General features: G+C 39.0%; 1 protein-coding gene across 8 annotated transcripts in view; it reads left to right on the top strand.

Annotated features, from left to right (window-relative positions):
• The window catches only part of KIDINS220 (kinase D interacting substrate 220), a 95,167-nt gene that overhangs the window by 60,706 nt on the left and 21,392 nt on the right, over positions 1 to 13,069 (top strand). For 2 of the 8 annotated variants that reach the window (XR_012087653.2, XM_073001327.2), the window contains exons 26-31: positions 825 to 881; positions 3,245 to 3,277; positions 6,044 to 6,172; positions 7,545 to 7,643; positions 8,681 to 8,926; positions 9,961 to 10,041. Coding sequence is in view for 7 of the 8 variants with exons in the window: in XM_073001327.2 (XP_072857428.2) it covers positions 825 to 881; positions 3,245 to 3,277; positions 6,044 to 6,172; positions 7,545 to 7,643; positions 8,681 to 8,926; positions 9,961 to 10,041 (645 nt within the window). In the remaining variant the exon portion in view is untranslated. Of the gene's footprint in view, positions 1 to 824; positions 882 to 3,244; positions 3,278 to 6,043; positions 6,173 to 7,544; positions 7,644 to 8,680; positions 8,927 to 9,960; positions 12,340 to 13,069 lie in introns of those variants that run through there. The other 6 variants (XM_073001306.2, XM_073001311.2, XM_073001319.2 and 3 more) reach the window with 3 other exon arrangements.

The following is a 13,069-nucleotide window of genomic DNA, read 5'->3' as shown; positions in this document are numbered from 1 at the left end:
ATGTTAACTCATAATAGTTTAAGACCTTTATCTTGCTTTGAGGTTAGACATCTGTATAATATGTGCAGACAATCCATGTTTCTGTAACAACTGACATAATTTGGGAAATTTGAAAATGTCTTGACAGAAATTTATTCTAACCCTGTTGAGAAAAAGATAATGCTTTAAACAAAAGCATTTGACTGGGATATTTTGGTTCTGGATCAGTGATGTGTTTAAAGCAAAGCTATGCAGAAATTTTCCAACTTTGCTTAAAAATTCATCTGGGCTAGGGATAGTCAAACCATGGTTGGTGGGCCACAACTGAATTCAAAGGCCTCATTTTTCCCTAAGAGATTTTCTTTCCCTTTTCCTGGAATGACTGACCCAATGTTGAGTCATTGCAGAGACTTGCAGGGAATGTAGTGCTAAATCACCCCTGATGGTAGCATGCTCCCTGATTTTCTTTCTCACTTCTAGTTTATGAGCAAAATACAGTTTCACAAACCATGGTTTGCCCAGTTTGGTTGTAATGACAAAATGATGGTGTGATGCTAAGCCAAATAATAGGAATATGAAGAGGAGAAGGAAGGAGAGTCTGTGCAAGTTTAACATACATTCTGGATGCATTGGCAGTGCAAGGCAGTTCTACAGACCAAGAATAAAATCTTGTTGGGGCCACATGCACTTTGGAATAATTCTCACATTTCCTGTTACTGTTTTTTTTTTTTTAATGTTTTCATAGTATATATCTGTTGCTCTCCTTTTCATCTGCTGTTCCTTCATATTTTGGTTGCATGTTTAACAATGTTGTCCAAATCATAATAATCTGTTGTTGTTGTTAGGATATTATCAAGGAGGATGCTGGTGAATGGCTTCCTTCTCCCACAGACCCCTCAATGGTAAATGAGTAGTCATGTGGTGTGGAACCTTAGCATCTCATTGCGTCTTCAACAGTAATGAGTCTGCTTTAATTGTAACTGCAGTTCACTAACACTGCATCAGTGGCTTGATGAACAAATAGAGTAGATGAAGACTAATAAGCATAGTTTGTGAATGAATACAACAGCTAATATTCTCATAAAGGTATACTGTATTTTTTTGCATTTCCCTTGCTACCTGCAGTAGTCTGTGGATTGCAGCCTTTTTATTAGAATACAGTGTGTGCCATCTTCATTAGCTGTATTGTGCTGATGAGTAGAATAGATGTAAGATATTAGCGATTCACTTTTGTAGAAGTGAGTGGCTGAAATCTCTAAATGTTTTAGCACAATAATCCACCCTTGTACTTTCTCAGTTACATAAGGGCATAAAGCTATTGCAGTCTACAAGGTACAAAGCTGATTAGAGGGCAGTTGTGAGGATAGAAGATAACTGTTACGAGCCTCCAGGATGAGTCGAGTTTCACATTTTTTAATTGTAGTACTTCTGGACATGCACACATCTTCATAGCTTACATTAGGCACCATCTTGGATCTTATTTCCAAAATTTTTGTCTCTTGTAGCAATTTGAAATTGGGTACTGTGTAGCAGTTTTTAGCCATGACTGAGACATTAACTATTGACCATAAAGTTGGATTGTAGACTCTTCTCTCAACGGTATTACCCCGTTTTCTGCAACAGCTTTTACTTTTATGGCTCTGGAATTATGTTCAAATTCTAAATGCTCATGTTGGAGGGAAACGTAGTGCCTCCTGCACTTCCTTCCTAATATTCTGCTCTAGTCCCTTGCCGTTCTGTTTGCGGACACTCCTCCAGATCTTCACTGCTCATGCACCAATGTGGCGTTGGTCTCTAGGAACCAGCATGCTTCAATGACACCTGCTAAAAAATTGCCCCCTTCCCCCACTTGCATCCCTACTGTTAGTTGACCGAGCCCTTCTTGCTCCTGCAACTCTTGGTGCAAGTCTTGGATACAGCTATATGTCAGGGCTCTGCACGAGAGGGACAATCAAGGTACAACTTATTAACCAAGAGGAAGTTGGAGTGATCGTGACATATGATCCAGGTGTCCTCCCTAACACTGTGCTTGAATAGAATGGGTTCTATCTTCAAAGATTACTTTGAGGGAAGACTACACAGAAGCATTCATATAAACAAATAGATAAAATGATGTAAATTTTTAGAGTAGTGACATACAGCCTGATTCTTTCCCTTAGATTCTGATGCAAGAGTAGCTCCTTTGCTACGGATAGCAAGTTCATGTTTTGAAACAGACTTACAGCAAGTTCACATTTTAAAGTAGATTCTTTTCTCCACTACTTGTGTTTATCCAGAAGTGCATTCCAACGAATTAAAAACAACTTGCTTTATAATTTGGTATGGATGTTACCAATAGTAGAGATATGGTGGCTGTTCATAGAATTTCTCAAATCCTGTGATTTTTTTCAAGTTTTGGCATGCCAGAGCTCCCTGCCGAGGCTTCCCCCTTGCACCAGGATAATATCCTCCTCAAGAAAACAAAATCCTGGTCTCATTCCCCCCCTCCTTACTTTTTTCATTTTTTTCCAGCCCTTGTTCTGCACAGGAAACTGCCAAATTCTGCCCACCTTAATGCCTTTTCCACTGAACCCAGCACAGGAATGATATAATTTTTGTAGCAATCCAGTGCTGAAGCATGCTCTGAGCATGGTTGTTTTTTCTGGGGCCTAATAGTCCTAAGAATGTAATGGGCATACATCTTGTATATGTATTTGGAGGGAACTCTCACTAGGCTGTAATTCATGTCTGCAACATGATGTTGTGCCATTTTAAGTGAATTGTTCCTATTTAATGTTGATTCTTTCTGAAAGTTGTGAATCTTTATAAAGTTTGAAAAATTGTCTGTGCCCTAATATATAGCTTTCTGTAACAATTTCTGCATTTATTTCTGCATTTATTTCAAGTCATGGGTGGGTGGTGGGAGAATCCTATCTCGGTAAATGACATGGGAGTTGTTTTAAGTGTGTGTAAGAGCTTGGGGGGGTATTAAATGGGTTCTTGTGCTTGAACAGCAGGTCACCTGATGCCATATCACAGAATGCTTTTGAAAGGCCAAAAGCTTAGTGTAGCACAGAAGCTTTTATAAGAGAACAGCTGAGGATCCCTTTCAGTGTATAGAACTCATTGCTTGGTTCCATGGATTGTGGCCAGTTGTGTTGTAATTGATGTTTTCTCTAGTGGTGATCTTTCATCACTTTACAGAGGGCATCTATAGTAGGTTGTTCTTTCATGATTTTTTCTCATCATGTTAAGCTATGTTATTTTTTTATCCTTTTTCTTAAAGCAATGTAAGACTGGTTTAAACAGACAAAGACAGGTACAGCAAATTTCTCCAAACTGTTCATTTGTTTTGATGTATTATCATTAGAGAATGTACATATTAACACTTCATGCAGGTACACGAATGCTCTGTAGCTGCCTTGAGGATTGCTTGACATCCTGCTTCTTAGGTTTCGCATGGCAAAGGCTCAGGAGAAAAATATTTTTGCAGCATCTTTGAAAACAAGCTAAGATAAGGAAAGGGCAGTTTTAAAATTAATTCTATAATTCTTGTATGCTCTGATAAATATCACTAAAACATTTACACTGCTTTTTGCACTGTTCAGGCACTGCTCTTTAATCAGGCGTGGTTGTGGATTAAACTGAATCTATCACAAGATTCATGCATTGACATCAATCTACCTACGTTTGTATTTTCTCTTAAGTTTTACCGAGTGACATCTCTGCTAGGCTAGCTTGCACTGCATGCGGAAATTACTATTTGTTGGCGAATAAAACCATAGCTATCTATTACATTTTGCATTTGAATCTTTTTAAACTTTTGAGCCTTTTTCACTATTTCTTTCATGGTATAAATACACTGTTCAATTAACTGAAGTGGAACACAGACTGCTTGAAAAAGACTGGCAGGGAAATAATAGAGAAATCATTTGATACAGTTAAATCCATCTAAAATGTAATGCATTGGAGTGTTACACACACATATACACACCACACTCAGTTGTGCTGGTTTTATGAAAATGGTTATTTCTGTAAAGAAAATCTTTTGGACTAGAGAGGAATGTTTCCCAGTTCAAACCAGTCTGCTGTTTTCTTGAAGGAGTAAAAAAATTAATACCCGGCTGTGTGGATCCAAGCGGCCACAGTTGGTCTACTGTGTAGATGAAAAACTGTTCCATGGGAAAGATTTATATGGCTGAAATCCTGTTTGTACCATAAGCCTAAGCATAATTTTCCATCTGTTTCTCCTTGGCAAAGAAACCATCTCTGCCATGATTCTTGGGGTGCACACACACATATTGGCTGGGTGTGTGTGTGTGTGTGTGTGTGTGTGTGTGTGTGTGTGTGTGTGTGTACGTGTATACGTACGCCCTCAAGAATCACAGCAATGGTGGTTTGTTTACGAGGATGGAACAGATGGAATGTTATGCTTGGGCTTGTGCTACAAATAGGATTTCAACCTAAATGTATATAACTGCAAACTCTCTTTTCAACTTCCCTCTAAAACAGTAATAGCAGAATGGAGATTTTTCTCCTTGGATCTGATCAGAATACCAGTGTGCATGGATTGTGGGAAATGAGTAGACTCATTGCTGACATTTTGGGTTATTAAAAGTGTACTCTCCAACCTCCAGAGGTTTTGGATGCCACTGCCCATGTTTCTCCATTATGGTCCATGTCAGCAGATGGGAATTGTATTCTGAAATACACTTTGAGTAGGATCAGATTAAAGAAAATATAGACATATATAAATTTTTGATTTATATCTGGTAAATGTATTATCATAAAACTAAATTTCTTAAGAAATATTTTCAAAACTTGTCTGAGGGATTGTAAAAATTTAAAAACAAATACGGAAAATGGTGTGCCTCTCCAATGCTGTAGGGATGATTTCAGAATCTTTTAGTGTTACAGTGTTACTCACATGTATAAGTTGTACAAAAGTGAGTTGAATAGGCTGGGTATTGTCTTTTCTTTTCTTTTTTCTTTTAGATACATGAAGAACTTCTGAAAAATCTTTGCTTTCATTTTATGGGAGAGCAGATATTTTTAGAATCACGCCCAGCCCTGTTGTTTGTCTTGATCTTGTTTATCAGTTCTGTAATTCATAGGTTTCCTCAATATCTTGGCTTATAAAAAAAAGGGGAGTTACGATTACCTCGCAGAAGTATGATGAATTTGTCCGTGCCTCTCTTTTTTCAGTTCTAAAAGCTTTTTTATCCTTCAATGCTGCTGGCTAACTCAGAACATCTTTTAAACTTTAATGTCATAAAACAGCCAGAGGGTGCATTGATTGTTTTATGTCTTGACCAATGTCTCTGATCTTATGTGATTTTATCTAAATAATGTATTTTTATCTTCCTGGTAACTAACTGTAATAAATTATTATTATTATTATTATTACTATTGTGATGAATTTGAGTGTGAGAGGCTATTTTCTAACAATTAAGTTTAGCAAGGGAGCCATTGTCTTTTAAAGGGCCACTTCCCTTTTGGAGACATGCCTATGTTTTTAAGGACCTATTCCCATAGTAGGAAATCCCAGCCCTGTTTTGTGGCTTTTGTACTGCCAGTTTTGAGCATGCATGTGTCTGCCTTGCATATTACACATCTAAGATAAAAGCACAGTAAGAACTCTTAACATGACACACACACTGTGGTGCTGGATCTTTCCAGAAGGTGACGTGTGTAAAATAGGAACAACACTTTTTGAGTCGTTCTTTTTTTTTATTGACTTAGTGAAATTTTAGAACTTGCATGCGTTTGCTAAGATCTGGATATTGCATCATGAGATTAACTGCTCCTCTTTATTATGCTTGAAAAGTGCTAGGACCCCTTGTGACAACTGTCACTAGTGATGTTTTGAGTATCGTCTGCAGTTCTGTTTTTGTTGGACGCCTGTTCTCCACAATAGAATCTGCCAGGAATAAGGCACTGAAGGGGTCAAGTGTATTGCACATTTCTGTGCCTTTGAATGGAATTTGCGTTTTAGACATCTAGGAAAAGATCTCTTGGTAGAAGCCCTTGCTTGTCCTATCTAATAAAAGTGTGGTGAACATGCATATCCTTATACCTCGCATAGGGAACAGGCTCAGGCCCCTCTCATGTGCCTTTGAGCTCGATGACCGTTGATGCAGTGTGTGAAAAACTGAAGCAGATAGAAGGACTGGATCAAACCATGCTGGCTCAGTACTCCGCAACTATAAAGAAGGTGAGTTCCTTCATGCGTATTACACATCTTGTAACTACTTTTGTAAAAGACTACCGATATCTGTGTTGCACAAAAAATGTACTGAATAGGAGGCTTAAATATTTTTGTTCAGTGCATATGAAACAAATGTCACGAAAATTTGATCTCACTTTAAATGAGTGGGATTCATCATTTTTAAAGTACGTTGTGGTTCCTGAACCATTACTGAACGTGAGGCTCAATAAGGTTCATCTGATTCTGAGCCAAGTGGAATTGGATGCACACCCACATCTTTGCTTTATGAGGCATTACAGAAAAGGTGTCTTACTTTCAGTTCCCCAATGCCCAGTGTTTCTCAATGTCATGTTTTTGTATTGGCTAAAGTGGACTCCCTGATCTTATCATTTGTAAAGCTCTATGATGTGATTTGTTCTAATATTTTTCATCTGCCTAAAACTATTTCAAGTAGTCACTAGGAGATACTATAGAGCCTTCCAAAGATGTATTTAAGCAAACCCAGCATGGCAGCAGCAATAACGGGGAAGTGGACTTGATCCACAAAAACTTACATTAAAATATAGCAGTAAATCTTTAAGGTGCCACAATGTTTTTTTTTCTCTCTCTCCTGGTTTTTTTTTTAAGATCAGAAGACATAGGAACATATACAAGATCTTTTGTTCCTTTCTAGAATCGCCACATTCGTCATCTTCTCTCTTCTGTTTTTCTCCCTGACATTTCCAGTTCAGAAAATCTTATTATTTAGACATCTCCCATTCTCATACACTCCAGTTTAGAAGTTCTCAGATGCTATATCTCTTTCTTAGGAATATCACAGATAAGTTGAAAAACGTTCTTTTGACCTGTATGTACACATGAACTGTATAGAGAAATATTCTTCCTAGACCCATGCACTCAGTTCCACACAATATATTTTTAAAAATTTTTTACAGGAAAATTAGATCTTTGTTTTCAACAGAGATTACAAAAAGGTGGCTGGATAGCACCCATGACAAAAGCCTTTAATTATGTCTTTGGAACACATGACTTTCATGCCTTCATGTTTCTTTGTTTCTTCCTAACATTACATATACTGTGCAGCAAAATGTCTTGTGGCATCTTAAGACTAACCAGTTTTATTTGCTTTTGTGAACTATAGTCCTTTTTTTTTCCAGAAAGCATATGCCAATGCAAAAGTTGTAAAGTTGTTGGTCTTTAAGGTGCCATGAGTCTCTTTGTTGCTTTTGCTGCAGTAAATTAACAGAGCTACCACTCTGGAAATTAAGCATGTATTTGCACAGGAATTTTAGTTTCCTTTTTAAAAAAATCTATAAAAATATTTACCAGTGACCATGAAAAAGTTGCCTGCATTCTGTTTTTCTTAAATTATGTTTAGGCAAATATAAATGGCCGTGTTTTAGCACAGTGCAACATTGATGAATTGAAGCGAGAGATGAACATGAATTTTGGTGACTGGCATCTCTTCAGGAGTGCGGTAAGATGATTTCAAGCCTCCTGTGTAAAGACACATGTCTTGATGATAGTATTTGTATGGGCTAATCTTACACATCTTTATTTGGAATTACATCCTGCAGTGTTAATTAATGCCAGTAATTTGCATGGGACTGAATCTTATCCATGGTTCAGTTTGTACTATTTTCTGATTTAAAGCTTTGTTTTTGCTAGTGTTTAGCAGTGGTGAAAAGCTTGTTACAGTTTTTTTCCATGGAGGGTAGGGTAGTGGTGGAAGTCATGGTGGCTAATTGAGTGTAATTCACAAAGTGCTGGCTACATGAATAGACACACAATCGGCACTTGGTAGATTAGCCTCAATTAGCTGCTGCAGTGTTTGTAATTGTTCTACCCAAGTAGGGGGGGGAAAACAGGATTTGGCCGTAGTGTTTTATATAAATTGGTGGTGCTATGCTTGAAATTCATATTTTGCATGAAGTTTGAGGCCTTGGAACAGTTGTCTCTTCTCCCTCCTGTTAATACATCTGTTAAAAAACAGGAATATTTATCAGAGGCAGGAACGGAACAAGGTTTGTGGGAAAATGCTAATTATATACCAATTACTGTCAGTTCTTGGGCAGGTTGCATCATTATTTAAGCCTTATTTTGGGGGAAAAAACAATATTGAGACTGTATACTAGGGTAAATGCATGTGTTTTAGTCAGCCTCTTTGTAAAACATAGATACAAACACAGAACAGGATCCCAAGGTTTCTCTTAAACTGGGGCAGATCTCCTCCTCTGAAGCTGCTCAGGTGGGATGCCTGCCTTTCCAGAATGGCTTTTCAGCAATTACAAAGGCTGGCAGAGGGTTCACAGAAGTGCTGGTGCCCTTACAGGCGTTTGTATTTTGCAGCTGTTGGAGCGTTACCCTGGGACTTGGAGAGATAAATGTCTACCGTTCAGTTGGCCTGTTTGCCATTGTTTTATCCAACATTTAATGACTTCATCTGGATTTATCTTTTAATAGAGGCCCATGCCATGCTAGCTGCCTCTTGATAGCTGTATTTTCATGCCTTAGGTACTTGAAATGAGAAATGCAGAAAGTCAAGCTGTCCATGAAGATTCTCGGGCAGTGAATGAGCACGCTAGTGCAATTCCTCATAATGATCTTGCTCGTCGCCCTGCACTGAATAGCGAGTTGCCTCACACTGAACTTACTGCTCTTCCTGGTCAAGCGCCTTACGCTCTCAATTTCAGCTTTGAAGAGCTGAACACTATCGGTCTAGAAGAAGCCCCACCCCGTCATAGTAACTTAAGCTGGCAGGTAATCTGTCCTCAAATAAGCTTTTATTTCAACCCATTCCCGTTATTTTAAGAACTGTAATTTTTTTATGACTCTGCTTTACAATTTTAAGGGATAAAAGTCTATGGCCAGAATCCTGGTGGCCATTTATACTGGTTAGGTCCAGTGGCATAAATCACAGAGGCAAAGGCAAATTGTTTCTAGTTGACAAGTTACTGCATGTGTTCTGCGGCTTGTATTCTGCCTAAACTAGTGGTAATTTGCCACTGTGATTTATGTCACTGTATTTACGCGTGTTTCAATTAATTGATAAGATTCTGGCCTGTATTTCTTTTAAAGCAAGAGGTGCATTGGTAGAATGTAGATTCATGCATGTGATGAGGAAACATCATGTTTTTATATTCTTTCCTAGTTCAGAGTCCTTGTATATCTAGTTTGCCATCCTGCATACAGAGAATTCCCTGTATGGAAAAGAATTCCCCACTTTGCTTCAGTGGGGAGGGGGGAGTTCTGTATGTATAAAGAGGCAGATGACTGGAATGCCTTCTCCATTGAAATGAATGGAGATGTCTGCTCATGCAGCCATAGAATGGAATACATTGTGTTGTGATGGTTGCATGTCTCTGTATCCACCTGTCAGGAGTAATAGATGCTTAACTTTTATTCTAAGAGTCAGGTAAATGAATCCATTGAAGTTAAAAAAAAGTTCAGACATTGAAGTTGTCAATGAAAAATGTATGCACTGGATGAACATGCTACTTGATGCTTCACCAGATCGCATTCAGTATTCTCTGTGGCACTGAATAGTCTTGCCATGGCAGACCACTGTTCTGCGACAGACCTTCCTGAATATGAAGGCATTACCCCCATTAACAACCATGTTCTGGGGTCTAAGTAGTTATTGCTGACCTCTGGAGGCCTGAATAAATTGCCTCTCTGTGTATACGTGTGTACAGAGTTTTAGATTGTGTTCAAAATGTCCTTTCCAGTGTTTAAAAAGGGTGATACAATTCTACGAATTTTTGTACTGACTAATCTTCTTTCTCTTTGTATAGTCACAAGCCCACCGAACTCCAAGCCTTTCAAGCCTCAATTCTCAAGATTCTAGTATTGAAATTTCAAAGCTTACTGACAAGGTACAGGCAGAATATAGAGATGCATATAGGGAATATATTGCTCAGATGTCCCAGTTAGAAGGGGGTGCAAGTTCTAGCACTGTGAGTGGTAGATCTTCCCCACATAGCTCAGCAGCCTTCTACATGGGCCAGAGCACCTCCACAGGTTCCCTGCATTCCAGGGAACAAGATAAGGGAAAAGATCCTGAACAAAAACAAGATGATGGAAGAAAGGCCTTCTTGATTAAACGCAACGATGTCACAGATTATAGCAATTCAGGTGTATCAACTAATGATGCCTCTCCATTGGATCCCATTACGGAAGAAGATGAAAAGTCAGATCAGTCCGGATCCAAGCTTCTTCCAGGGAAGAAATCGTCGGAGAGAACCAGCATTTTCCAGGCTGCAGATCTAAAGTTGAAAGGGGTAGCTATGCGCTATCAAAAGCTTCCAAGTGATGAAGACGAGTCTGGAACAGAAGAATCTGATAACACTCCCCTTCTTAAGGAAGGTAAAGATAAAAAAGCAGAGGGGAAAACAGAGAAGCAGCCAAAATCTCCTGAGCATGGAGCAGAGCCCATCAGAACCTTGATTAAAGCAAAGGAGTACTTGACAGATGCTCTTCTGGACAAGAAGGATTCCTCTGACTCCGGGGTGCGATCCAATGAAAGCTCTCCAAACCATTCTCTCCATAACGATGGTGACGACTCCCAGCTTGAGAAAGCAAATCTTATTGAACTGGAAGATGATAGCCGTGGCGGGAAGAGAGGAATTCCCCATAGCTTGAGTGGTCTTCAAGACCCAACCATGGCACGCATGTCTATTTGCTCTGAAGATAAGAAAAGCCCTTCAGACAGCAGCTTAATAGCAAGCAGTCCTGAAGAGAACTGGCCGGCCTGCCAGAAAGTCTACAATTTAAATCGCACACCTAGTACAGTCACCCTCAACAACAACAGTGCACAAACCAACAGGGGCAATCAAAATTTTGAGGAGCCTGATAGTATCCGAGAGCCTTCTCAGATTGTTCTGCGTCCTGGATCAAGTTCAAATTCTGTGGCAGTACATAATGATAACCTTAAAGGCGTGGCTCACAAACGCAGCCAACGTTCAGGTTATGCCAGGCTTTCTAAAGAAGCTTCTGAGCTCCTTACCGTTACTGGCTCTGATGCTGCAGGCTTTGGAGAAGAGAGAGAGAGTATTCTTTAAAAGAGAGTCGGGTTAAAATAAGGCTGCCGGAACAATCATGTCTCATTCTTCAAACACTCCTGCCTTGTTTAATAGAGCCTGATTGAGCTTATCCATGTCTGTTGCTATGGCTTAGTTCCCTGACCTCCCCCAACTCACATGGTCGTTATCCCAGAAAACAGAATGTTCAGTTTAGCCAAGGTTAAGCACGTCTTAATTTCCTGTAGATTTCAGAGCGATAGATGTAAGCATATGATTGAAATTGGTGGGATAATAGCCAAAATATTAGAGCGTATCCTTCTCAGAAATAATGATGGATCAAATTCCATATTCCATATGATGGAAAGGGGGGGAAACCCTTTTAAAATATAGATGAATTCATGGAAACACATCTGAATAGTTTATCTCTATCTCATAAGACCCAGTGTTTTGATTTCTTTTTAAAAACATCCACTGGGAAAGAAAGGGAAGGAATTTATCATGCCAAAGTAAAGTAAAAGGCTAGAATAGTTTAAGCCCAATATCCACAGAAATCATTGCTAACTTAAAGTTTCATGTTCTTGAAAGTATTGATGGTGTGAGTATTGATTCAAGACGTTTAAAATGTAGCTCTTACTAATTCTTTTTAGGTGAAACTGTCTCGGGGAGGTCCCAGTGGGTGACAGTTTGATTAAGTTTTAAAACAGTTACTGCATGGTGAACAATTGTGGCCGAGGTTAGAATGTATTTGGCTGGATTTTCTGCTCATTTTTAGTGGTGTGTATGAGTAGTATTAAATAAACAGTACAGTCTAGTTGTGACCATGGTGTTATTCGGAGCAGTATTTGGATGTAGACTTTTGAAAATGTTATGGATATTTATGGTTTTTAAAATGGCATTTGATTAATAGGTTTTATCTGATTGTAGAATGCAAAAAGGAGTGGGAGGTTATCATTACCTCAGTAGTAAGTAAAAAAAAATCTAATATTTGCCTCTGTGTAGCAAAACAGCACATAATTGTGTCCTTTCAATTTTAATGTGTTTCTGATGTCAGTAATCTGTACGGCTGTCAAAATGTGCATGGTTTTGAATACCATTGATGAGATGCATGTATTGCACTAGTAGAGAGAAGACAATAAAGTAACAGGCATGCTGCTCTTGTGTTGGACATTTTAATGTATATTTAATGCATCTTCAGCAGTTAGAAGCAACATTTTTACCAAAGTTATTAGCCAGACAATGAGGGAATTGATTTTTTAAAAAATTTTGGCCATTCTTAAAAACCCATCAAGCTGGATGAGGACCTGGTATCTGCCCTGCAACAATGAAATAGTTTTCACTGTTTTAAAAAAGAAGCTTCTTTTGCTTGATTTAACAGCCTGACTGAAGATTTTAGTCCCTAACCGCTTGGCTGTATATGGATCTTTGTTTGCTGAGAGGCTGTGCCATTTGCTTAAGCGATAGTGAGAAATGTATGCGTGCATTCCCAGTTCGCCTTGAGGGCAGAATCCAGCTCCACCAGTGAACGCCTCTATCAAAGAGCGGGGCGGGGGCGGGATTCACTTCTCAGTATTCCTGGCTGCCACCCTAAATATGTTCTGAACTGGGAGACCCTCCCAAGAAGATGTTTACATTCAGAGGAGGCAGTGTTGAAAATTGTTGGCCTCCATCATCCAGTTTTCACGATGTATGGAAACTGGCTGGATTCTGTCCAGAGCAGGTTTGTTTTTCCTCAGTGGGCAATAACCACTGTGGACTTCGATGTGCATGCAAAACCTTTAGCAATTTACAAGCTGCACAGCCCCAGAGCACCCCAAAAGAAGGGAATGGTAAACCACTTCTGAGTACTATGCACATATAAAACCCTGGAAAAGGTCACTGGAAC

This window comes from Pogona vitticeps, chromosome 1, assembly GCF_051106095.1.
Source record: "Pogona vitticeps strain Pit_001003342236 chromosome 1, PviZW2.1, whole genome shotgun sequence".
NCBI classification, from domain to species: domain Eukaryota; kingdom Metazoa; phylum Chordata; class Lepidosauria; order Squamata; family Agamidae; genus Pogona; species Pogona vitticeps.
The sequence above is the reverse complement of the archived record's forward strand: the minus strand, read 5'-3'. Positions and strand labels throughout refer to the sequence as shown.